This window comes from Odocoileus virginianus, unplaced genomic scaffold (genome assembly GCF_023699985.2).
Source record: "Odocoileus virginianus isolate 20LAN1187 ecotype Illinois unplaced genomic scaffold, Ovbor_1.2 Unplaced_Contig_3, whole genome shotgun sequence".
NCBI classification, from domain to species: domain Eukaryota; kingdom Metazoa; phylum Chordata; class Mammalia; order Artiodactyla; family Cervidae; genus Odocoileus; species Odocoileus virginianus.
The window spans coordinates 90,789-115,527 of record NW_027224320.1 but is presented as its reverse complement, the minus strand read 5'-3'; the positions used below and the strand labels follow the sequence as shown (position 1 = coordinate 115,527).

Sequence of the window (24,739 nt, the reverse complement as noted above, 5' to 3'; positions counted from 1 at the left end):
AGCCCGGAGAGTGAGCGCCTAGAAGCGGCGGCGGCGGCGGCGGCGGCGGGGGCTCGGCCGCAGCGACGCGGGCCGGGCGAGGCGAGTGAGTGCGGGACGCGCGGCCGCCGCCCCCAGCGCAGCCCGCGTGGGCCCGGGACCGCCGGGCCTGGCCGCCGGCCGGCCGCGCCGAGTTCAGGTAGGGGCGCGCGGCGAAGACGGGCACGCCTGGACCGGGCCCGGCGAGGGCGCGGGGGGCCCTCTGCGCGCCGGGCTGGGCGCCCGCACTACTGTCCGGACTCCGCGCGAGAGTCGGGGGAGATGTCGGCGGAGCGGGACCCCCGGTGCGGGGCCGGGGCCAGGGCCTGGGGCTGGCGGGCGGGACGGCGATTCCCAGTGCCCACCGGCCCGGTCCCCGCGCCAGCCTCGGTGCCTGGCCCCGCGCGTCCGCGCGCGCTTTGCGGGCCGGCCGCCCATATGGCGGGCGCGGCGGGGCCTGCGGGCGGACGGGTTACTGCCGGTCACCGCAGCCGGCCCGGGGGAGGCGGCTCCCGGCTCTCCCCGCCCCTTCCCACGCGCGGCCCCACGCGAGCCGGAACGGGGTCCCCCGCCCGGCCCTCAGCGCGCCCCGCACGCGCAGTCACGCGGCAGGAGCTCGCGCCCCCGCCCGCCCCTCTGCGGGTCCCTTCGGGCCCTCCCTCCACCCCCACTGTTTGCCGGCCCAGGCCCCAGAGGTGACGGGTCCCCGGGTGCCTGAAGCCCTGGAGCCCCTCCGCCGCCTCCAGGGACCTGGCGGACCGCGGGGAGCCCAGTCGCCCCACAGGTGCGAGACCGCGGCCGCGGGACTCTTATTTTGAAGGGCGGCCCCCCCGCCGTGGTCTGCACGCTGACCCAATGGAAGGCCCTTGGCCGGCGCTGGGCTTGTTATCAATTACATGTTGTTCCTGCGGCCGCCGTGTCCCCGGGAGGATAAACAGCAGGCCCGGCCGGCCGGGTGGGGAGGGGCGGAGTCCGGCCACGGCCAGGGACGCTGCCCGGGACAGGGCGTCCCCCCTCCCTCCCCCCCCGCCCCGCGGCCTGCGTCGCTGGCCGGGCCACGTGCTGCTGTGTTTCAGGGCCGGTCCCGGCGCCCCGCGGGTCCCGTGGGCTCTCAGTGCTCGCGTCCTCCCCGCGGAGGAGCCCTGCCCGAGGGCCCAGGCGGTCTGCTGCGGCCCCCACCCCCGGGTCTTTGCACTCTGTCGGCAAAGTTCGGCCAGGGTCCTGTTTCAGAGTCGGGGATAGACAGTCCAAACAGCTTATATTCTGGTGGGGAGACCGAGAACGAAGTGTGTAAATACATAACTGCAGTAGCAACTGTTAGGAAGACTATGATGCAGGGTGGTATAGCAGAGGGTGGTGGGCAGGGAGGGAGGCCTCACAGGGAGTGACTTCAGAGCTGAGGGATCTAAATCAGGGGCTCCCTCCTAGAGGCTGGGAAGAGGGGTCCTTGGAGAGTGAAGTGCTGGGGCCCTGGCCTGGGGCGGTGAGGCTGGTGCGCTTGTGCACAGCCTGTGAGTGGGGCAGGTGGAGCAGTGGTCTGGGGCAGACCAGCCTTCTTGGAGGAGACTGGGTCCATTCCTTTGGGAATCTCTTGAGTTCCCGCCTACCCTGTCCTGCTGTACTTATTTCCCCCCTTATTTCTTTTATATCATTTAATCGTGGATATCTTAGTTTATGTGTCTAAAATGTAAGGCCTCCTTTGAAAAGTATGTACCAACCACAGTACATCATCCCATTTAAAAATATTGACTGTAATTCCTCAATATCATGGAATAGTCAGGTAGTGATCACATTTCTGGGGAGAGTTTCAAGGGCAGGGACATGGCGCTGTCTGCCTTTTCTGCCTGGTTCCTGCCTGGTTCTAGGAAGACTGGAGTCCCCGGGTTCCTCAGCATGGCAGCAGAGGGGAGAAAGACCACGACCTCACCCTTGAGACACCCTGATGGCTGGTGCTGCCTGTCTGTCCCTGTAGCGAGTGCTCAGCATGTGTAAGCTCATCGGTCTTACAAAAACCCAGGAACTAGGCACGGTTGTCAGGATCCCACCCAACACATGGCACAGAGAGCGAGCACCGCCTGCCCGAGGTCACACAGCTGACAAGCTGCAGAGACAGCAGCTCAGTGTGGGCGATGGGGTGGAGGTTGGGGTCTCAGGCTGAGTGTGGGCTCTGTTCTTCACATTATCTGGCATTTTCATGCCTTCTCAGCACCTGATTCAGTGAATAGTGTATATTTTAAAACTCTCAGCTTTAAAATCCTTAGCTAAAAAGCCAAACGTTCTCCTGCAAACACTGCCCTGGATGCAAACTTGCACCTTGCCTTATTTTCCTGGGGCTTAGTGAAGCTTCCTGGCTGGGTCATCACACACGGAACAGGTGGGGTGACTGGGGTTTGGGGGAGCAAGGACTGGCCCCAGGTCACGACTGAGGATGGCCTGGCCCTGGGAGGTCCCGAGCGCTGGCTGGGCCTGCCGAATGTTGGGCAGTGCCGGGCCCGACCGAGTGCTAGAGACAGAGATGGGTGTAGTGGGAGCGGATGTGGTGCCCGGTGGCCGAGACTGTCTGCTTTAGCTGCAGATCGTTCCCCTTCCTCAACTCAGTAAACACCGGCTGTGGTCACTGGGTGGGGACAAAGGTCTGCAGGGGTGGCCCTGTCACAGCCACTGTTGACTCTCCTTGGACACCGACCTGCATGGCCTTCAGCCTGCCCCTGTCCTCTCTGCTGACGTGCCCTGAGCCCCTCCTGGGCACCAGCAGCCTCACCAGGGGCTGGGAACACAACCAGACCCGACCGCCCAGCCTGCACCACGGGGGCCCTGGTCTGGTAGGGAGGCGGCGTGAGCTGGGTAAGTGCTCCACGGGGTGCCAGCTGGGGGTCTCATCGCCCACCAGGCAGCTGTGAGTCAAAGGTGGGAGTAGCTGGGCCCTGGGACCTGAGTGCGTTCTCCCTGAGTTGTTGTTGCAAGGCAGGGCCCTTCTACTGCTGGTGAAGCCTCTGAAGGTGCCCAGTCCAGTGGAGGGTGCTTGGTGGAGGCCCATCGCTAATTCACTGGAGAGGCAGCTGAGATGGGAGGGGCCCAAGGACTGGGTTGTGGGTGGGCTGCCCCCTTTTAGGTGGTCAGACAGCACTTGAGGGGATCTTTAATTTATGCCTCAGAGTAGACTTGTCTGGTTGAAATACAAACTCCTCATTTATATTTGAGTCTCAGATGAAACAATTTTTTAGTATAAGCTTGCTGAATCCAATGTTTGGACATGCTTCTGTTAAAAGTTGTTCATTTTTTAAACTCAGTTTCAAGTTGAACCGGGTGGCCTTTATTTTTATTTGCTCAATCTGGCAACCCTACCAAAGCTGCAGCAACAGGGGGTCAGAGGGCATGTGGCTGTCCTCCGCCTCTCCCCCCCAACCCCCGCCCCGCCACCCACCGCCGGCAGTTCTTCTGCAGGAACGGGACTGAGGTCAGTTGTTCAGGGATGATGGTGACTCTGCTCAGCTGGATGGGGTTCCCACCTGGCCATTTGGGGTGCAGAGTGCCTCCTCACACACCCACCCTCTCCCTCACATGCACTCACACTCAGACATGCGTGTTCCTTTTCAGAATTGTTCTGAAAAATCTGTGTGAAGCCGCAAGAGCCGGGTTGTGCAATGGGCTTGGAGAGCACTTTTGCAAACAGGTGGTGCAATTTCGGAAAACACGCTTGCAGCGTTCCCCCATCGGATGGATGGAGGCAGGATCCAGGCCTGGGGCGGCGGGAGGCTGTGGCTGGCCACGGCATGGGGCCAGGAGCCTCCGAGGAGGGGGTTGACTGTGCTGCTTTCCTGACGGGGCCTTCTTGGTTTTCTCTGCAGCCGCCAGGCCAGCATGGTGGACCACTTGCTCCCAGTAGACGAGACCTTCTCGTCGCTGAAACGCCCCGTTGGTTTTCTGGGTGACGGGCGGGCGTACCATATGCTGCCCTCGCCCCTCTCCGAGGACGACAGTGATGCCTCCAGCCTCTGCTCCTGTGCCAGCCCCGACTCGCAAACCCTGTGCTCCTGCTACGTCGGTGGCCGGGGGCCCAAGGGCCAGGACAGTATCCTGGACTTCCTGCTGTCCCAGGCCACCCTGGGCGGCGGCGTTGCGGCTCACGGCAGCCCCATGGCCTGGGGGGCCTGGCGGAAAACACCGGCCCCCGTGAAGGGGGAGCATTTCAGCTTCCCCGAGTTCCCGGTGGGCGACCCCGATGACGTCCCTCGGCCCTTCCAACCCACCCTGGAGGAGATCGAAGAGTTTCTGGAGGAGAACATGGAGCCAGCGGTGAAGCAGGCCCCAGAGGGCAGTGGCAAGGACTTGGACGCCTGTGGCCAGCTCTCCACCGGGCCACACAGGGGCCACCTCCACCCCGGGGCGGGTGGCAGAGAGCGCTGTGCCTCACCTCTGGGGGCCGGTGCAGCTGGCAGCCAGGGCCCGGCTGGGGGCCCCACCCCCGACACCCCAGTCCCACTGCTGCTGCAGATCCAACCGGTGCCGGTGAAGCAGGAGTCAGGCACCGAGCCTGCCTCCCCGGGGCAGCCCCCCGAGGCCGTCAAGGTGGCGCAGCTGCTGGTCAGTATCCAGGGCCAGACCTTCACGCTTGTGCCCCAGGTGCTGCCCTCATCCAGCCTCAGCTTGCCCTCCAAGTTCGTGCGCATCGCCCCTGTGCCCATTGCAGCCAAGCCCCTTGGGTCAGGACCCCTGGGGCCCGGCTCCACAGGCCTCCTCGTTGGCCAGAAGTTCCCCAAGAACCCGGCGGCCGAACTCATCAAAATGCACAGGTGCACTTTCCCCGGCTGCAGCAAGATGTACACCAAGAGCAGCCACCTGAAGGCCCACCTGCGCCGGCATACGGGCGAGAAGCCCTTCGCCTGCACCTGGCCGGGCTGTGGCTGGAGGTCAGTATAGCAGCGGCAGCCAGGCGCTGCTGCTCAGGGCCCACACACCTCTGCTCCCGGGGTGCGTGGCCAAGACCGAGTCCGCGCTTGGATAAGGCTGCTTAGGGCGGGGAGGGGGTGGGCAGGCCCAGAGGTCCCTGTGTACCTCTGATTGCTGGTGTTCAGTCTCATGGTGACCAGGTGAGGCTGCGGCTGTGCCAGGGAGGGGCTGGGCCACGCAGAGGGCTCCCCTGGTGGCGCCGGGGCTGCTGAGAGCCGCGGGGGGTGGCTGCGCACCACGTGTCCCCGCGGCATTCCCGTGCTGCGCGCCCCCGTTCCGTGCACCCCCGCAGCACCCCAAGGGTAAGTACCACCTCTCACCCCCCTTCACCGCTGAGCACACGGAGGCTCAGAGCCGCTCAGTAATGTGACCCTTTGCTGATGGGGTCGAAGCCAGGGGCCAGAGGCGGCCACCTCCGCAGCCTGAAGGCCCAGCCGCTTGATGGCCGTCCTGGGGGACCTGGCGCTGTCCTGGAGATGCCAGAGAGGCCACGGAGGGCTCCGGGCTCGGGTGCCGAGCCAGAAGCGGGAGACTGCTCCCCGGACCTTGCTCGGTGCACGTGCGGGACCAGCTCTCAAAGCGGGGGGTGGCTTGCCCAGGGTCACCGAGCCCCTGGGCGGGCGGAGCGGGTGGGACCACCGTGGATCGCCCCCAGTCCCCCGGCAGGCCCGCCCTCTTGGGAGGGAACTGTTCCTGAGGCTCTAGTGCAGGTCAGGGGCGACGTGCTCAGGACGCCCCCCTGCAGGAGGCTGGCTGGCCCAGGAGGTGCGCGTGTTCCTTGCACACTCGGTCCTGCCTAGTATGGCTTCCGTGTGTGAGGGGGTGGGAGGCACGCTTGGCTTTGTGCAGACCTGAACCTCACAAGGGGCATGTGTGACCACACGCTATCGTGCATGCTGCATGGTTGTGCCCCATGCGTGTGTGTGGGTGCACATGACACCCCGTGCTTCCGGATGGAATTGCTCCTGAGAGCAGGGGAGAACTGGCCCTGGGCCGGAGGTGCTGGCCTCTAGAGTCGTGGCAGGCCGAGGCTGGGTGGATGGGAGCCCTGTGCCCAGCATCCGGGGTCGTGGAGCAGTGAGCTGGCCAGAGAAGGGGCTTTGCCTTGGCACCCACAGCCCTGAGGGCTCCAGGAGCCCAGCTCCAGCCTTGCACTGCCCACAGCATCGGACAGAGTTGGCCGGTGTGCTTCAGGGCAGGCTTGCCGGCCGGCGGGGAAGCCGGGGTCAGTAGACAGACCCGGGGCCCTGCGGGGGCCCAATCGCAGCAGGGAGCATCCTGACCCCGAGGGTGGGGCGGCTGGTGGCAGGGAGTGGACCCCAGCCCTGCTCTGCCCACTGGCCGGTGTCTTCCCGTGGTCCCCTGGCCAAGCCTGTTTCCTCCTCTGTCGAGTGGAAGGCTTGCTCGTGGTCTCTGTCCCTCAGGGCCATGTGTGCAGGGATCGTCCTGGTCGTGTGCTGCTCTCAGAGGAGGTCAGAGTGTGAGGAGGACCGGGGAGGGGTCAGCCCACTTCCACTGGGCAGCACCCATGTTGCAGGCTGGCACCCGGAGACTCCCAGGCCAGTGTTGTCTTTTTGGTGGGGGTGGGGCTGTGGGCAGCCTCACAGTCCCAGGCACTGTCCACCCCCCAGAACTGAGGCTGGGAGGAAGGGCCTAGTCGTGGTCAAGGCCACCTGCTTGGCCGCTTCCCCGGGAGAAGAGGACCTGTGTTCCGGGCTGTCCTGGAGGGCACATGGGACCCTCGGCCCAGGGCGTCAGGGAGGCAGGTCTTGGCCCCCAGCACAGCGGCCCTGGAGGGAGTGAGTTCTCCATGGGGGGAGGTGTGTAACCCAGAGTGGGATTCATGGTGGGCATTCAGGTTTGCACTGCCTGAGCCCTTGGGTGGTCTTGCCCAGGACCCCCGAGTCGGGGAGGCATGGTGGGAGCTTGGCACCGTGAGGTCTCGCGGAGCCCTTGGGAGCCATCAGCCAGACAGGAGGCTTCTCCCGGGTCTGGGTCTGGCCTTCACGGGGTCACGTGCGGGTCTTGCGAGGCAGCGGCCCTGCCAGGCAGGGAGCTGAGGGCACCTGCCCTCGTGGGGGCCGTCTCGCCGGTTGGTCTTCAGGGGTCCTGAACTGCTGCTTATGCGCCCATGAGCTGGCCTGTCCCGTCCACGTGGTCGTAACTGCCGGCTGCGCGACCGAGGGCCATCCTTCCAGCACGTGGGTGCGAGGGTGGGCCGACTTTGGGGCAGCTCCGTCAGGACAGGACAGGGGAGAAGGTGACAGTGGCCAGCTCACCAGGCACTTACTGAGTGCCAGGCGCTGTCCTGAGGGTCTTATAGCTGGGCTCCCCTCTGCAAATCCCCACCCTGGCTTGCATGATTCCTTCCACGAGGGACTTATTACCTTTCCGCCCCCTCAGGCCTTCTGTTCCTCTCAGGTACACTTAGACTCCTATCCAGATGCCTCATTCTGGACCGCAGGCTCATTTGGTCTGCCTGCCGGCCTCCCTCGGGCAGCGCGGGCTGTCATGGCCCCCTGTGGCCTGTGTCTCCAGCACTCCTCTCCGGGGGTGGCTGTCGCTAGTCTTGCCATGACTCTGGCTCCGTCATTCCCAAATCCCGGTCTCTTCGAGGCCTCCCAGCACCCCTGTGGTTTGTTGGCACCATCTCGTTTTACGTAGGGGGAAACTGAGGCCCAGAAAGACCCAGTCATCACCTCGGCGACAAAGCGCACCCCGCCGTGGTGAGGGCAGCATGCCTCTGCCACGTACAGCCCCAGGGCCAGGCTGGCCACGCCTCTCGGTGGGCAGTGCTCTCGTGTGCCAGGAGTCCTGTCTCTTCCCCGAGGTCGTCAGTGGCCAGGCATCAGCTCTGGGCTGGGAGGGAAGGGCTGAGGAGTGGGACAGTGAGACACAGCCCCGGGGTGCTGGGCAGGCGCCCGCGTCACACTGAGCCTGTGAGCAGGCGTCAGCCTGTCGTCCTACTTTGGTGGTTGCTCAGTCGCTCAGTCGTGTCTGACTCTTTGCGCCCCCATGGACTACAGCAGGCCAGGCTCCCCTGTCCATCACCGACTCCCGGAGCTTGCTCAGACTCGTGTCCATCGAGTTGATGATGCCATCCAACATCTCACCCTCTGCCGCGCCACTTTAGAGAAAGGAAACATGGCTGGAGCCAGCAGGCGGTTCTCACCATCACCCGGTTGAGAGGTGGCTGAGGCAGGGGCTCGGCCCAGGCTCCCTGCCCACCCCGCCCCACCCCACCTGGCAGGTCGTAGGCCCAGCCCGCCCTGCAGCAGCCCCTCCACACCTCCCGAGGGGGTGGGCCGCCCCCTGCACCACGCCTGCCCTACCAGTGGGTGCTCTGCATCCCAGACTCTCTCCTTCCTGGTGGTCCTGGCGAAGAGCAGCCGCCTCTCTCCATCCAGCACCTGTCCTGTGTCCTGCTCACTGAGGGCCAGGAACTCTGTCCCCCAGGGTCATCCCTGGCCTGGGCAACCTCCCGCCACTTCCTTCGGCGTCTGATCGTGGACCCCGGAGTCCCTGCTCTTCCGCTTAGGGACGCGGCTCCGGAGGCCGGGATGAGACTGGGGCCGGATTGGCCAGTTTGAGGCTGCGCGTGTAGGAGGTGCTGTCGGCCTCTGCCTAGAAGTTTCCTGCTTCCCTCTTGGACACCAGCCTCCCTTGTTCTCTGCAGAGGGACATCCTGTCCCCTCCGAGGAGAGCGCCCTCCTGCCTCCACCCCTGGGGGTGTGCCAGCTCCCCGTGTTGGGGGGGGGGGGCCTGGGTCTCCACAGTGGACAAGGAGGCCCTGGAGACGGGGAGGCCGGGACAGGGCCGGTGGCTGCAGCAAGGCCCCCGAGCCCTGCCTGCGGTTGCAGCCCTGCGCTGTTCCACGCACAACCTGGCGCCACGTTCCCACCACCGCCCTTGGCCTGGGTGCTCACAGTGACGGCTTTCTGGCTGACCGAGGGCCCCCTGGACCTGTGCTTCCCCACAGCCCAGCCGTGGGGATCGTGGTCGACACTCACCAGGGCCCAGCTCACAGCCGTGGGCCCCACACCCGCTCTGCACCCTCAGTCCTGGCACCCGATATGCCCTTCCCTGTGCCCAGAGAGCACCTCCGAGAGATTGGCGACTTGCCAGGCAGTCCCGGCAGGAGGAGCAGGGCCCGCTGCCTGCAGAGGCTGAGTTGTAGCCGACCACCCCATCCCATGTGGATGTGGTTTGGGAGAAGGTGGCATGGGGGTGTGGGCTGGGGGGGGTTGTCTGGGGGCTCAGGTCACAGGACCCTGAGGGGGGAGGGGGCATGCAGATGGGGGGGCTGTTCTTGGGGCCACTGTCCCCACTCCGCACCCCTCCCAGGCGTCTCCTGACAAGAGGCTGCTTGCCCTGTGTGCCCACTGTGGCCTCTGAGATGAGCCTCGGAAGGTGGACGAGAGCCCAAAGGCCCCACTGGAAGAGAGGACCCCGAGGCCCGGGACGGGCCTGCGTTCACTCGGGGCTGCACGGGCTTGCGCCGAGCCATCTGGCTTCCCCGCTGCCCCTGTCCTCACGTCCTCCCCGGGGTAGCGTCTCCAGCGGGGCTGGTCTCGACTCCCTGAGCGGGAGGGTGAGGCCGACCGACCCTGTGCCGCTGGGGGAGGCGGGGGCTCGGGGCCGTTGCGGAGCCTCCTTGCCACTGCCCTGGGGGCCCTGACTCCTCCGGGGTGGGTGGTCCCGGGTTGGCCCCTGACGGCCGGAACCTTGGTGCTCCTTTCACCCACTTGAGCTGCAGGGGCGCGAGGCACCCGGCCCGCTCTGGGGGAGGCCAGGCTGCCTGCGGTCACCAGGGCGGGATCTTTGCTCTGGCCTTGGCCACTCTGTGGCCGCTGACCCTGGGTCAGGGTCTTGCATCTCTGTGCCTCGGTTTCCTCTCGTGGCAGATGGGCCAGGGTCTTATTTTCAAAGGTGCTGATGGCACTGTGCCCTGTGCCTGGGCACCTGGGCTGTGATGTGAACACCAGCTTCCAAGCACTGGCACCTGGCCATGCTCTGGGCATCAGGGGAGTGAGGGAGGTGGCGCTTGTCCTCCGCGCCTCTGGGCTGAGGCACCCGCTCAGCCTTCCCCGTACAGCTGTGGGTCCCGGGCTTCCACCCAGAGGGTCAGGCCCGGCTGAGCCTCCGATCCCCTCCTTGGTGGGGCGGGGATGGCTGCTGCAGGCACCGCCCCCTTCCTCTCAGGCGTGGGTCCAGGAACGGGGTGCTGGGCCTGATGCTCCTGTGTGCGTGTGTTCACGTGGGTGAGCATGTGCACACATGCATGTGTGTGCTCCGTGCTCAGTCGTATCCGACTCTTTGTGACTTGTGGGCTGTAGCACGCCAGGCTCCTCTGTCCATGGGGATTCTCCAGGCAGGAATACTGGAGTGGGTTGCTATGCCCTCCTTCAGGGGATCATCCCGACTCAGGGATCGAACCCAGGCCCCCTGCAATTGCAGGCAGAGGCTTTAGTGTGGCCTGTGTGTGTGCGCAGTGTGCACTGGGTGCTTGCCCGCCCCGGCGCTGGCGAGGGCTGCCTCTCTGACAGCTCTCCATCCTCCTGAGGTGCTCTGTCGCTAACGCACAGACCAAGAACCTGAGGCGCCAGGTGCTGGGCTGGCCACGGGGCACTTGCCTTTCCTCATGGAGCTGACGGTCTAGTGGCTCAGACTGATGCTCATCAAAAACTTGGAAACTAAAGTCGCAGCAGTGGTAGAGGTCAGGGAGAATGACTAGTGCTTCTAGGCCCTGGCTGTGGGTGGGATGCAATCCTGGAGGGTTTTCCTGAGGACGTGACGTTTGCGCTGAGGGCTAAGGGATGAGTGGGAAGAGCCTTTCGGACGGAGGGGATGGTTTGGGCACACGTCCTCTGGTGGGAGGGGCTCAGGGCAGTTTGTGCAGGCAGAGCGCAAAGCACACAGCGTGTGTGCGTAGGGTGGGGTCTCGCTGCCAGGACGGAGCTCGGGAGTGAGGAGAGGCTGGAGTCCCTGAGGTCAGCTGTGCCAAGAGCTGAGCCCTGTGGTCAGCTGGGGTCCGTGGCCACTGTTCCTTTGCAGCAGACACTGGGGCTGTGACAGGGAGGCAGCTGGGCTACCTTGGAGGTCTCTGAGCACCTTGTGGGGCATGGAGTCGTCTGGGGACCTCTCAGCTGCTGGGAAGGCAGTCAGGGTCCAGAGTTGGGGGGTCAAGTCTGAGGACCCCTCCTCTGCTGTGACAAAGGCCCGCCCCCTGCAGGCTGGGTGGGGCCTCTGCCCTAGCCTGTGCCCCGGGTTGGGGGGCTGCCTGGAAGGATGCTCCCAAGAGCCCCACACTTTGGTCTGAGGGGCTTGAGACACAGCTGCAGTTGGGGGGCCTGTGGGGTTACCAGCTGCCCTTAGGCCACAGCACGGGGACGGGCCCCTCTTGCCTCCCTGGAGGGGTGTCGGGGGAGGGGCAGGGTGGGCTCAGCGCCCTCCCCGCGGACCCCAGGCTCCGCTGGGCGGCGGGGGCGAGGCCGCTGACTGCCCTGTCCCACAGGTTCTCGCGCTCGGACGAGCTATCGCGACACCGGCGCTCGCACTCGGGCGTGAAGCCCTACCAGTGCCCCGTGTGCGAGAAGAAGTTCGCCCGCAGCGACCACCTGTCCAAGCACGTCAAGGTGCACCGCTTCCCGCGCAGCAGCCGGCTGCAGCGGCCCTGACCCGCCCCCGCCCCCGCCCCCGCCCCCTAGCGGCCTCCGCCTCCGCCCGGCGCTCTGTAGCAATAAGTTATCAGCCCCCGTTGGAGGGACGTGACGCCCATCTGGGCCACCTGGAGCCCGGGGGTGCGGACTCAGCACCGCCACCTCCCCGGGGACCCGGAGGCGCCCGCGCCGGCCGGAGGCAGCCTGCACGCCCCTCGCCTTCCGAGGCCCACCCCCCTCCCGCCGGGCTCCCCGCCTGGGCCGGGGCCAGCACTCGATTGCCGGGGAAGGAGAAGTGCGCAGTGTTGAAATGTCAGTTCCCGGAGGGAGCCTGCAGGGAAGAAGGAAGTAGGCCAGAAGTCCAGGCTGCACTATGGCGTGGGCGTGGCTCCATCCCCGGCCTGACCACCAGAGGGCGGACAGGGGCGGTGCAGGGGCGGGACCTGGCCGCCCGGTGGCTGTGGGCTGGGTGAAAAGGCCCCTCTCGGCAAGGTGGCAGTGCATGTGCTTGAGTTAAACATGCAGGACAGACGGACAGACGCAGGTCTGCCCCAGGCTGACGGTGCCGTGTGGCCCATCCCCTCGTCCTGTTTGCAGACAAATCCAGAAGGCACCTCGGGTCACCTTCAGGAGGAGAGGGCTGGTGTAGAAGAGCTATGTAGAGCCTCCCAAATCCTGATTTAGAAGTGCATTCCTTATTTTGTCTAGAAATTAATATCAAATGTACTAGTTTGTTTTGAGAGGTTTATTTCACATCCTATGAATGTATGTAAATAAAATGTACATAGGTGCATTGACATAAAATCTTTTAATAACATACCAACATTGTGTAAATTTGAAATAAAATCTATAAAGCTGGTGTACATATGTTACAATTATGTATATTTTCTTTTGTCCTTCATAAAAATATATTTGCCAATAAAAAGAAGAACTTGATAACTCTGGCTTTGGCGTGCTGTTTTCCTTGTCCCTGCCGGGAAGTGGAGTGATTCTGGGGGCTGAATCTGCTTTGCCACATGTGGGGGACCCTGGCTTGCACCCCGAGCGACACAAGGGCTCCGTGGATGTCCGGCCCCTGGTCCACCAGTGCAGGGTCCCTGCACCGCCACCTCCGCACCCGAGGCTGGGCGTCTGCTCCTTCTGTGTCCCAAGGGCTGTCTGCTCCACAGACCCATGGCCACCCGATCCCAGCTCACTTGTGGGGAGAGACCACAGGCGGGCCCAGCCCGCAGGGCCGCCACCCCGCTGAGCTCCTGTCTGAGGCCTTGCTCGGCACCTCCTACCTTGTGTGCAGTGCACTGAGCATCGATTATGTGCCCACTGTATCCACCGGGAAAGGGACAAACAACTCTTCCGGGAAATGGCACGTGATGGCCACTTGCAATTCTGAACGGATCAAGCGTCTTGACTGGGTGGAGGCAGTGCCTAGCGTGAGCTCTGCAGATGAGGCCTCGGGCCGGCACCAGCCTGCTTCTCTGTCCACGTGCCCTGGGGGCTGTCAGTGACAGCCTCGGGCCTGGAGCTGGAGGTGGAGCCCCGCGGGTCTGCAGGGGAGATGCGAGGGAGGCGTGCGCGTGTGTGTGTGCACCGTGTCTCCTGCGGTGCAGGCCCTCGTCCCCGCTGACCTGGGAACCTCCTGCTGTAGCCATCTGTCTGTCCAGCAGAGCACAGCGCAAGTGCAGAACGGACGCCCCATCCCTCCTGGTCCTGGGGCGAGGACCCGCCTTGTGACCCGTGCCCTTTGACCCTGACCGGACACACTCCCTGGGGGCAAACATGCCCTGGGGAAGCGAGGCGTCCATCCCCACAGAGGTGTCTTCTTCATCCATAGAGAAGCGGCCCAGTTACACGGGTCCTGGGGGCTGAGGACAGTCACATGGAGGATCCGTGAGCACGTGTGTGTACACGCCTGGGTGCCAGCTGGACACGGCTCACCTCTCCACATGCGTCCTCAACGGCCACCCGCTTGGGTCCTCGGCCCCCGGCCGGCCTCTGTCGAGGCCCAGTTAGGTGAGCACTGGGAGATGTGCAGTGCTGTCGGCCGCCTCCTGGGTCCCCTGTGCCCCAGAGATGCCTCTGCCTGTGAGAAGGCAGTTTAGAGCACGTGGTTTACTCATTGTCCGTAGACTGTGTGCCACACGGACAGGCTTTGTGTCAATCCAGATCCTAGAATATGTATCATCATACTGAGCTGTAAATTCTGGTCTCTGGGCACCACAATTTACTTATCAATTAAATTTAATGGTAAGTTACCATTAACTAGCTTTAAGATTGTTCCCACATGTTTGCTGTGATATGTAATGATACAAAACAGAACAGACATTGCACATAGCTTCATATACAACTTTTAATGGTGGGTTTGCTGGGTCAAAGAGCAGGCCAGTAACTTTTGCCAAATTACCATCCAAAAATCAATTGCACTGGGAACATAATTTACTCACGCATTCAGTGTATTATCTGTTCTTCCACACTAGAACATGAACTCGGGAAGAAGGGTTTTGCCTGTTATGCTCAGCACTGAGCCCAGCTCCCCAAACAAATATTTGTTGAGCAAATGACGTGGGTGGTAAGCAAGCGCTATGGCTAAAATTGGGATAAGACATAGAGGTTAAATATACAATTTAAAGTTAAAAAGTCATCAGCAGAATACTGGCTCCAAGGATTGTTGTTGTTGTTCAGTCGCTCAGTCGTGTCCGCCTCTTTGTGACCCCATGGGCTGCAGCATGCCAGGCTTCCCCGTCCTTCACCATCTCCAGAGTGTGCTCAAACTCATGTCCATTGAGTTGCTGTTGCCGTCCAACCATCTCACCCAAGGATGTCTGCATCCTAATCTCCAGAACCTGAGACTATGCTTCCTTCTGTGGCAAAGGGGACTCTGCAGATGTAATCAAGTCAAGTCCAGATTCAGTTCAGTGCAGTCACTCACTCGTGTCTGACTCTCTGCGACCCCATGAACCACAGCATGCCAGGCCTCCCTGTCCATCACCAACTCCCAGAGCTTGCTCAAACTCATGTCCATTGAGTCAGTGATGCCATCCAATCATCTCATCCTTCTGTCATCCCCTTCTCCTGCCTTCAATCTTTCCCAGCATCAGGGTCTTTTCAAATGAGTCAGTTCTTCGCATCAGGTGGCCAAAGGATTGGAGCTTCAGCTTCAGCATCAGTCCTTCCAATGAATATTCAGGACTGATTTCCTTTAGGATGGACTGGTTGGATCTCCTTGCAGTCCAAGGGACTCTCAAGAGTCTTCTCCAGCACCACAGTTCAAAAGCATCAATTCTTCAGTGCTCAGCTTTCTTTATAGTCCAGTTCTCACATCTATACATGACTACTGGAGAAAGGAGAGATTATCTGGGATTATCTCGTGAGCCCGAGGTAGTCACATGGGTCCTTTAAAGTGAGGGTCCCCCCCGCCCCCCAGCCACACACGAGGTGAGTGCAGGCAAGTTAGTGGAGCTCCATCTGTATTTACGGCCTCTCCCCATCATTGGGGTTTCCACCTGAGCTCCATGTCCTGTCAGATCATCCAGGGAGTCAGATTCTCCTAAGAGCGCGAACCCTACTGTGACCTGAGCACATGAGGGGTCTGGGTTGCGGCTCCTTCTGAGAATCTGAGGCCGGACAATCAGTGGCGGAGCTGAGCTCTGGGGAGCATCTGCAGGTACCAATGATCACGATCACATCACAACATATAAGGTGCTAGAAGCATCCGCAAACCATCCTTCCCACTCCAGTCTATGGAAGAATCGTCTTCCTTGAAACAAGGCCCTGGTACCAAAAAGGTTGGGCATTGCTGCCTTAGAGCAGCTCAGGAGGCGAGGTGGTGGGCAGAGGTCAGAGGCTGGGAGCTCTCACTCTGCTGACTGAGGAGGGGGAGCAAGGGACTGCAAGTCGAGGGGCAAGGTGCCCCTGAAAGCGGGAAGAGGCGAGCAGATGTTCTGCCCTGGAGCCTCTGGAGGGGAACAGCGGTGCGGACAGCTTGATTCTCTGTCTGACCTCAGAACCGCGAGCGGAGGAATGGGTGTTGTTTCAAGCACCACTTTTCTGGGAATTTTCACAGTGGCAGTAGGAGACTGATGCAGGTGACACAGGAGAATTAGGGTCAACATTCGATTCCCAGACACTGTGCTGTGCAAGAAAGAGGCGGGAGGGTGGGGTGGGGCGGAGGCGACTGAAGGCGCCGCTCTCCTCATAGGGAGCCTCGGCCGAGTCAGCAACTGAACACACAGGTGGTTTAGTTCCAGGTTCGGGAGGGGGCACTGAATCCTAGGATGCAAAGCACCACCTCCTGGGTGTGGGGTGGGGCCACATGACCCCCACATGAGCCCCTGTGACCCCCGCTCTGGCACCACGCCCCCTGACCTGCTCTGAAGGCTCCTGGCAGCGGTGCCCGCCTCCCCGGAGGTGCGATGGGGCAGTCAGAGCCTGCTGGGCTCCAGGCCAAGGTGAGCTGGTGGGGCCAGGCTGGGGGACACACAGGAGACAGAAGTGCCTCCTGGGAACCCGCTTATATCAGCCCCTACACAGGCGGCCCTGCCTGGCAGCAGGTACCGGGGTTTCCAGGCATGCTTTATGCCCTTCTGTATGCCCTCTAGGTCTCTGTGTGTGCTGGGCACAGCTCCAGCCTGGGGCCAAGGCCCGATCACTTTGTGGGGCTCCTGGCCTCCGGATGTGGCTTCCCTAGCATGTCCACGCTCTAGAGCCTCAGCTTCCTCACTGGTCAGTGGGAGTTGGCAGGGTCCCCTGCCAGTGGAACTTCAGGTTTCAGGGGACCCTTGGGGGTGACTCCTCCTGGGTCTGCCACCAGTGGGTACTGAGGGGGCTCAGCTCCCCCGGGTCTGTTGTTGGGAGCAGCTGGTGGCAGGGCGATGTGAGGGCCATGGGCTGAGCACCTGCCCTTGGTGGCTGGCCCCTGGGGGAGACAAGCCCCTCCCTGTGTCCCACTCTGCTCACCACCCAGCACGTGTGCACCCTCCTGCAGACACCCCAGTGAGGTCTACAGTGGGCTGGGGAACTGAGGGCCGCACGTGAGTTGTTACATTTGTGGTTCCGTTCACATACTGGGTTGCTGAACCACAGGAGGATCAAGTCTGTCCGCTGCTCTAACTGGAAATGCTCTAGAAAGAGTTTTGAGGCCAGCCAAGTCGACACAGAATGTTTCAGGAACACAAGCAAAGCTTAACACTCCCACTTCAGGTGGGCCTGTCACGGAGGGCCCCTTGGAGGAGGTGACGTCAGAGTGGGAGGAGCCTTGGGAGGAGCAGACGGAAGGGCAGTCAAGCCAGAGACAGCAGGTGCAGAGGCTCCAGGGCAGGAGTGGGCCTGTGTGTCTGAGGCCTTGAGCCAGGCGGCGAGCAGGGGGTCGAGGGCAGGCAGGGCTCCCCAGGGTGTGGCCACCCGCAGTAAGACGTCACCTTTTGACTCAGCCAGCTTTCCTGTGACCAGAACAAGCCCTGACCCGGGAGTCCGTGCTCTGCTCCCTTTTCTGCCGTTCCTTCTGCCTCAGCATCATCTACAAAAGAGAGAGAAGGAAGGAAAAAGTATCCAACCCTGTCACTCAACCCTCTGCCCACTGATTCAGCTTGCTGTCTCCTAGGTGGTGTAGAGACTTCTGGGTTCTCAGCGCAGTGATAGCCAACTGCTTCAGAGACGGAGGAACTGGACCAGATTCAAGTTTCCGGAGGGTCTCACTATCGTGTGTAAAACTGCGAGGCCCTCAGTGCGGTCCCCGGAGCCCCTGAGGAGTAAGACAGCCCACCCAAGGGGCAGAAGTCGGTGACCGTGACTTCACTACAAGACTCCTGGGTTGGGGGGCAGGCAGGACAGGGCAGGGGCTGTGGGGCATGCCAGGAATCACCCCACCCTGGGTGGGACAGAGTCCCACCCCCTGGCCTGCTGGGGCCTCCTGCTGGTTGAAGCCCCGCAGGTCGGCCTCCAGGACCTGGCCGGGGCCCCGAGGGTGGTGAGTGTCGAGTGACCACTGTGGAGACAAGACCGAACGGAGCCAGGGTGGAGCTTGCAGCTGCATGGACCCGGTGGTGGCAGTGGGGGGTGAAAGTGGCCTTGAGAATGTGAGGGGCGGGATCTTGGGACTCACTAGCAGATTGGATGGGGGTCAGGAGAGGGTTGAATTTCCTTGTGGTGGCCTTTTGGGAAAAAACAAACAAGATGCAAAACTGTGGCAGAGAGAGAGGCAGGGTAGGGGGAGAGACCAGGTTTCAGGGAGCACAGGCCTTGACCTGAGCAGGGGTGAGCAGACACGTGGTGATGCTCAGAATCCTTGCATGCTTGGAAGGCGCAGGCCCCTGGTCAGGACGGAGCAGAGCTGGCCGTGTGAGGTGCTCCCTCCTGTTTGGGGCCACAGAGAGTCCAGGGCCCTAGTGCTGGGTCCAGGGCAGTGGAGGGGCTGAGAAGGACTCCCCCGCTCACAGCGGGCTGCCTCCTGAGCTGGTCCATCTGGCCAGGGCATCCGGGTTCACCACCACCAAGGCTGTCGTCTGGGGTGATGGCAGGTTATGTTGGGGTGTTCCGAAGACGAGGCACGAACGTAGTAGAGGTGGCGCTCAGCTGGGCTGCCAGTGAGCGAGGCCAGCGCCGTCCCTGCCCCGGCAGTTCCACGGACACCTGATGAGGAATGTGGGCCAGAGGCTGAGGCAGAAAGAGAGGAGGACAGGAATGTCCCCTAACTAATGTCTTAATTAGGCTGGACTGTGGTCAGGCTTCTTGGAAGGGCACCTGGGTGGGGCCCAAGGATGAGAGGCCCAGCTGAACACAGAGTCCTGCGAGGCCTTCCTGGGCCAGAGGCGACATGTGCAAAGGCCGTGAGGTGAGACAGACTGAAAGGAGGTCGGTGCCTCCAGAGCGTAGGCAGCAGGCTGGGCAGTACTTGCTTCCAGTGTGGGCAGTGGGAGGTTGTGCGGGGCCCTCAGCACCACGCCCCCCCACCCCCCCCACCCCCGCAGCTGCCCTGGGCCGGCCACGGTCCAGCACTTCTATCACATTCTCACAAGTGGGCCCTACCAGCTTTGAGAGAGAGCAAACCATGTCCACCCTGTGGGGAGCCTGGAGCAGGTGCTAAGAGAATGGGGTGGGGCGGCGCAGGGATGCCTGTGTGATCTGTGCCCGACAGCTGCTTGAGTCTTTCTCCAGCAGAGCAGAGTCTTCTGCGAAATCCACGCACAGCAAGAGAGCCCATGGCATGAAAGGAGTGTCCCTGGCCAGCACGCTCCCCCCAGAGGCCAACTCCAGAATATGCTGAGCCCAGAGGCCACATGCACTTTTAAAAACACAAAAGAGACCCTCACGCACACTCACTGGCTTAACAGGCTCCCATCAGACCTGCCAGCCCCTGGCTCTGGGGAGGCCGGTAAGAGCAGAGAGGCTGGGCAGCTGGGGGCAGGGATCAGGTCAAGGGTATTTGCATTTTTAAAGTTGGATTAGTGTCTGCAAGGAGTCCTTGACGCTTGACTGGAAACCCAAGGACAGAGCTGGTGGTGGTGGTGTTCAGTCGCTAAGCTGTGTTTGACTCTTTGCAACCCCGTGGACTGCAGCACCCCAGGCTCCCCTGTCCTCGACTATCTCCCAGAGTTCGCTCAAACTCATTTTCTATTGAATCGGTGATGCTGTCTAATCATCTCATCCTCTGTGGCCCCCTTCTCCTTTCGCCTTCAATCTTTCCCAGCATCAGGGTCTTTTCCAGTGAGTCAGTTCTTCGCATCAGGTGGCCAAAGTATTGGAGCTTCAGCTTCAGCACCAGTCCTTCCAGTGAGTATTCAGGACTGATTTCCTTTAGGATGGACCGGTTGGATCTCCTTTCAGTCCAGGGGACTCCCTAGAGTCTTCTCCAACACCACAGTTCAAAAGCATCAATTCTTCAGCCCTCAACCCTCTTTATGATCCAATTGCCACATCCATACTTGACTACTGGAAAAACTGTAGCTTTGATTTGAAAAACTGGACCTTTGTCAGCAAAGACATTAAGTAACTCTTAAGTAACTGCTCTGTCTCTCCTGGAAGGTTGGTGGGGTGGGTGGGAATCACTGCCTGCCTGCATCCCCCTCCCCCAAGGGCCTCCTCCCTGACTGGCTCTGGGTAACTGCCAGCCCAGTTTTGTGGATCTTCCTGTGTCTTCTTGTCTTCCCACCCCGCCTGCCAGCCTCAGGCCATCCTCCTTCCTCAAGACCAACACTTCTTCAACCACCTGGAAATGAGCCTTTATCTCTCTCAGGTCTGGCTGACGGGCTTTTTCCCATGCCTCTGGCTACTTTTTGCAAAAGCAAATGATTTTCATACAGCATTGGGCATGTAGCCACTGCTGGAAGGCCAGGGAAATCCAGGGGCTTGAACAGCTCACTGGGGCCCCACAAGCCAGATGTGGTGTGTGGTGGGGCGCTGGGGTGTGGGGATCTGGGGTGCGGGTCACCCCGTCCTTTGCTGCAGTGGCAGTCATCTTACACATGCCTGCATCAGTCACAGCTGGCTGGTATGTGTCCGACTCTTTGCAACCCCATGGACTGTAGCCCGCCAGGCTCCTCTGTCCATGGAATTCTCCAGGCAAGAATACTGGAGTGGGTAGCTATTCCCTTCTCCAGGGGATCTTCCCAACCCAGGGATCGAACCTGTGTCTCTTATGTCTCCTGCATTGGCAGGCGGGTTCTTTACCACTAGCGCCACCTGGGAAGTTCAGGACGTTAGAAGCCTCAAACTTCACCCCGAAAGACTGATTCTGGGCCTGGGAATCTGCATTCTCAGGACACACCCAGCTGGTTCTCAAGTCCACAGTTGGGTCTGTTGGGGGAGTGTGTAATTTCCTCAGTTCTGTCTTGCTGCAGCAAAAATTTGAAGCAATGGATGGACCAGTGTTATAGCTCCATGTTACAGCTCAGTTTTATTTAGAAAGTAAAGGAAAATACATCCTCGAGGTGTGAGGGCATGCCGACCCAAAAGACGAAAGAGAAGAGAGGCCCCGGCCCAATTTCGGCTTTTCCTTTTATATGTTTTTTCTCCCCGCCCGGGCCTGCCCTATGTAAACTGGGCTAGCCAGAAGGGCTGTTTGTTTCACCTGAGGTCCTCACTCAGGCTCTCGGACCTCCGTTTGTTCTATGTTCATGGGCTTTTCCCTTCTTTGTTTTTTATCCACCTCCATTCTGGACTTGTTTTTCCTATTCTAACTACCTAACATTCCCCCCTCAAGAGATGGGAGGCCCAATTCTTTGGGAATAGGGGCATCGAGGTCTCTCTGGCTACTTCCTGCTGAACTGGGATGGCGAGGGGCATTGGGCCTCCCCCTCTTGCTAGTCTCAAGCCTCAGAGTCCTTATAGCAGTGTCCATCTAAGGGTGAGTGATATTTTCTGTGGTCAGCTGTAGTTTTATATATCCTTGTTGAACTGGCACTGCATGTTGTAGCTTGTTGACCTGGGCAGAGACAAAATGGGTTAGACAATTGATAATACATGGAGCAATCATAAGCAGCATCAATATGGTGATGACAGGGACTAGTAGGGGCATTAGCCAACTCCAAATTCCCCCCTCACCAGGAGGATCCCCCAAAGAGAGATTGTAGCCACCCCGAGAACTCTCCAGCTCATTCTTTGAGATCCTGTAGGGTCTGAATGTTTTTCTTGAGGACTGTGAGACTTTCTTTAACTTAGCTGGAGGTATTTACCCAGAAACAACACATCTCATTCAAGATGGCTCAAGTCCCTCCTTGTTCAGGGATCAGGAGATCTATCTCCTGTCTGTTTTGGAGTACAACCCCTGCCAAGCTGTGTTGGCTCTTTAGAGCTGTCCTGAGAAATCTTATCCCCAGAAACTTAATTTTGGGGGTGTTCATTAGAATGGCACTCATTTGTAGTTCTGAATAGGTATCTGAGATCTCCCAGGGGCTCACAGGTGTATTGAGTGTCCTCTTCTGTTTTCTTCCACGGCTTGACTCATGAGTAGTGAATCCAGGAGTCATGTCCTGGTACCTTGACTGCTATGGGGGTAGAAAGTATTACAGGGTAGGGGCCCTTCCATGTGGGCTGGAGTTGAGCCTTTGGGGACCCATCTTTCCAGACTTTAATTAGGACTTGAGTCCCTGGAGCATATAGTGGTGACTCTTTAGAATCTTTTGGGTCCTGGTTGACACCCCACAAGCATATATCCTGTTGGAATTGCCCAATGGCCATGGTATAAGACTGGAGGGTCTGAGCCTCTGGATCTAGGAAGAGGTCACTGACATAAACAAAAGGTCTCCCATAGAGCATCTCATAAGGACTAAGACCAACCTGTTCCTTAGGGGCAATACAGGTGCAGAGGAGGGCTGTTGGTAAAGCCTCCTTCCATCCCAGGGAGGTCTCCTGGGTTATCTTTTTTATTGCTGATTTTAAGAATTGGTTGGCTCTTTCTACTTTTCCTGAAGACTGAGGCCTCCAGGCACAATGGAGATAATAAGTAATGCCCAATGCTTTAGAGACCCCTTGGGTGACCTTAGAAGTAAATGATGTCCCATTGTCACTTTGTAATGACCTGGGCAGACCAAATCTCAGAATGATTTCATGGAGCAGTTTTTTTTTTACCACCTCCTCAGCCTTCTCAGTCCAGGTGGGAAAGCCTTCAATCCATCCTGTGAATGTATCTATCATGACTAATAGGTATTTATACCCTTGAGAAACTGGCATCTGGGTGAAGTCCATCTGCCAGTCCTCTCCTGGGTAGGTCCCACATCGTTGGACGGGCTGGGCCAGCTGGGGTCTTCGAGCTCCTTGGGGGTTGTTTAATTGGCAAGTGGGACAAGAGGAGACCACTTGCCTTGTAGTCGTTTGGAGGCCTGTTCCTCTGAAGGACCTTTCCAGTAATCTTTGGAGGCCTTTTCTCCTAAATGAGTGGTGGCATGTAAGGAGTTAACCAACTTCCATTGGAGGTTCCCAGGCAGAAAAAGGAGTCCCTCCTTTTGGAACCACCCCATATGATCTTCTTGAAAGCCCTCACTCTTAGCTTTAAGAGTCTCACCTTCAGTATATGAAGGAGTTTCTGGCAAATTAGTCTGTGGAACTAAGGTGGCAACCCCTATTAGGTCATGGTTCTGTAACGCTGCTCTCTTAGCTGCCTGATCAGCTGCTTGGTTCCCTCGTGCCACTTCCGTGCTCCCTTTTTGGTGTCCTTTACAGTGGGAGACTGAAACCTCAGCAGGCAGATGGACTGCCTCCAAGAGCCTAAGGATTTGATCACCATATTTGATTGGGGACCCTCGGGTGGTCAAGTGGCCTCTTTCTTTCCAAATAGCAGCATGTGCATGTAGCACCAGAAAGGCATACTTGGAGTCAGTGTAAATGGCTACTCTTTTTCCTTTTCCCAGCTCTAAAGCTCGAGTCAGGGCTATGAGCTCAGCTAATTGGGCTGAAGTACCTGGTGGCAAAGGTTTAGCCTCTATGGTCTCAAAATTGGAGACTACTGCTCTTCTTTTTTCATCTAAGACAAAGCTGATTCCATCAGCACACCAAATTTCCTCAGGATTGGCCAGAGGATCTTCTGACAATCCCTCTCGGGGTTTTGTCCAATGGTCCAAGGTTTCTAGGCAAGAGTGAAAGGGGAGAGAGCCCTTGGGGTAGGCAGGAGGGTGGCAGGGTTAAGAACCTCACAAGGGGATATAGTCAGGCCTGGATTTTCCATCAGCACTACTTGATATCTGAGGATTCTTTGATCAGACATCCATAAATGGCCTCTCCCATTCAGGAGTTGTTTCACTTGGTGGCTGGTAAAAATAGTTTGCCCCCAAGAGAGAGTTTTAAAGCATCTTCTATCAGGACTGCAATAGCTGCAAGATTTCAAAGGCAGGGAAAGATCTCTTCCCAATAAGGGAGTAGGACACTCAGGGACCACCAGAAACTGGTGGGAAAATATTTGTCCATCCCAGCAACAAAGAAGTGCTCAGGTGAATCTTTTTGTAATTGTTTTTCCTGTAGCACCCAAAATGGTACAGGTTTGGGAGGAGAAGGCTCCAGAGTAGGAGGTCAGGACAGAGTAGGTAGCCCCTGTGTCAACCAAGAAATTCTCGACCTACCTGTCACATCCAGTTGCACCCTTGGCTCCAGCCCCATGATGGTTATCTGTGACAGGCGGGCTGGCTGGAGTGGGCCGCTTCAGTCCTGTTGAACCATCATGAGGCTTGGCGCTTGACCTTGAGGCTCTTGGGTCCCAAGGGCAGAGTGCTGCCCAATGTCCCAATTGATGGCATTTGTAGCAAGCCATTTTAGGAGACTTGTCATGGTTTGGACACTCTTTGGCCCAATGTCCTGCCTGTCTACAGATTAGGCATTTGCCTCGTGCCTTGTCCTTCAAGGACTCGGGGTTTGCCATAGGGCTTCCCTGGAGGGCGGCCAGCATCTGGGCATGCCTTGTCTCTTTCCTTTTCTCCCTTTCCTGGGCCTTGGCCTCCCTCTCCTGTTCTCTGTTATAAAAGGTATTGGTGGCTGTCTGGACCATCTCATCTAAAGAGGCAGCAGGGTCCTGCTGCTGTAGCTGTTGGGACTTTATCCTGATGTCTGATGCACATTAGACAGGAATTTGTCCTTTAAAATCACCTGTCCCTCATAAGAGTCTAAGTCCAGATTGGTAAACTTTTGGAGGGCCTCTTTTAGACTTTCCAGAAAAGCAGTGGGGTTCTCGTTGGACTCCTGAGTTATTGCTGAGACTGGGCACAGTCCCACAACTAATAGGCTTCCTTCTATTTCCATGGGTGGACTTCCTTAGGGGTGAGTCTTTTTGAAGCTTATCCTACCCAGTACTGTTGCAACCTGAGAGCCAGGCATCCCTGGGTCAGGGTGCAGATCCCCAGGCAGGCTGAGGCATGACAGCCTCCTGGAGATTGAATCCCCAGGCAGGTTGAGGCAGGTTGGCCTCCTGAGAATTGGGTCCCTGGGCAGGTCAAATCATGTTGACCTCCTGGGACCCCTGGACTGGAGTTGGGTGTCCCCAAGGTCTCCAGCATGACCAGTGCTGGGTAGGATTAAGGGGTTGTAATCTTAACTCATTGCTGGTTTGTCCACCATGGATGGGAATAGATATCATGATGTAAAGCAATCCAAGCCTGTGCCCTGAGACTGGGAACCTGGTGAAACAGCCATAAGCC

At 59.6% G+C, this 24,739-nt stretch overlaps 1 protein-coding gene across 4 annotated transcripts; it reads left to right on the top strand.

Moving 5' to 3' along the window:
* Positions 1-19: 19 nt before the first annotated feature.
* On the top strand, positions 20-12,571 carry KLF15 (KLF transcription factor 15). 4 transcript variants are annotated; one of them, XM_020881450.2, is made up of 4 exons: positions 1,184-2,862; positions 3,616-3,691; positions 3,867-4,928; positions 11,483-12,571. In XM_020881450.2, exons 2-4 carry the CDS (start codon positions 3,663-3,665, stop codon positions 11,643-11,645), a joined length of 1,254 nt encoding a protein of 417 aa, XP_020737109.2. In that variant the 5' UTR covers positions 1,184-2,862; positions 3,616-3,662; the 3' UTR covers positions 11,646-12,571. The 4 variants fall into 4 exon arrangements, with proteins under 4 accessions (XP_070319627.1, XP_020737109.2, XP_020737118.2 ...); XM_070463526.1 differs by lacking the exons at positions 1,184-2,862; positions 3,616-3,691 and adding an exon at positions 20-178; XM_020881459.2 differs by lacking the exon at positions 3,616-3,691 and having other exon boundaries at positions 1,185-2,862.
* Positions 12,572-24,739: the final 12,168 nt, after the last annotated feature.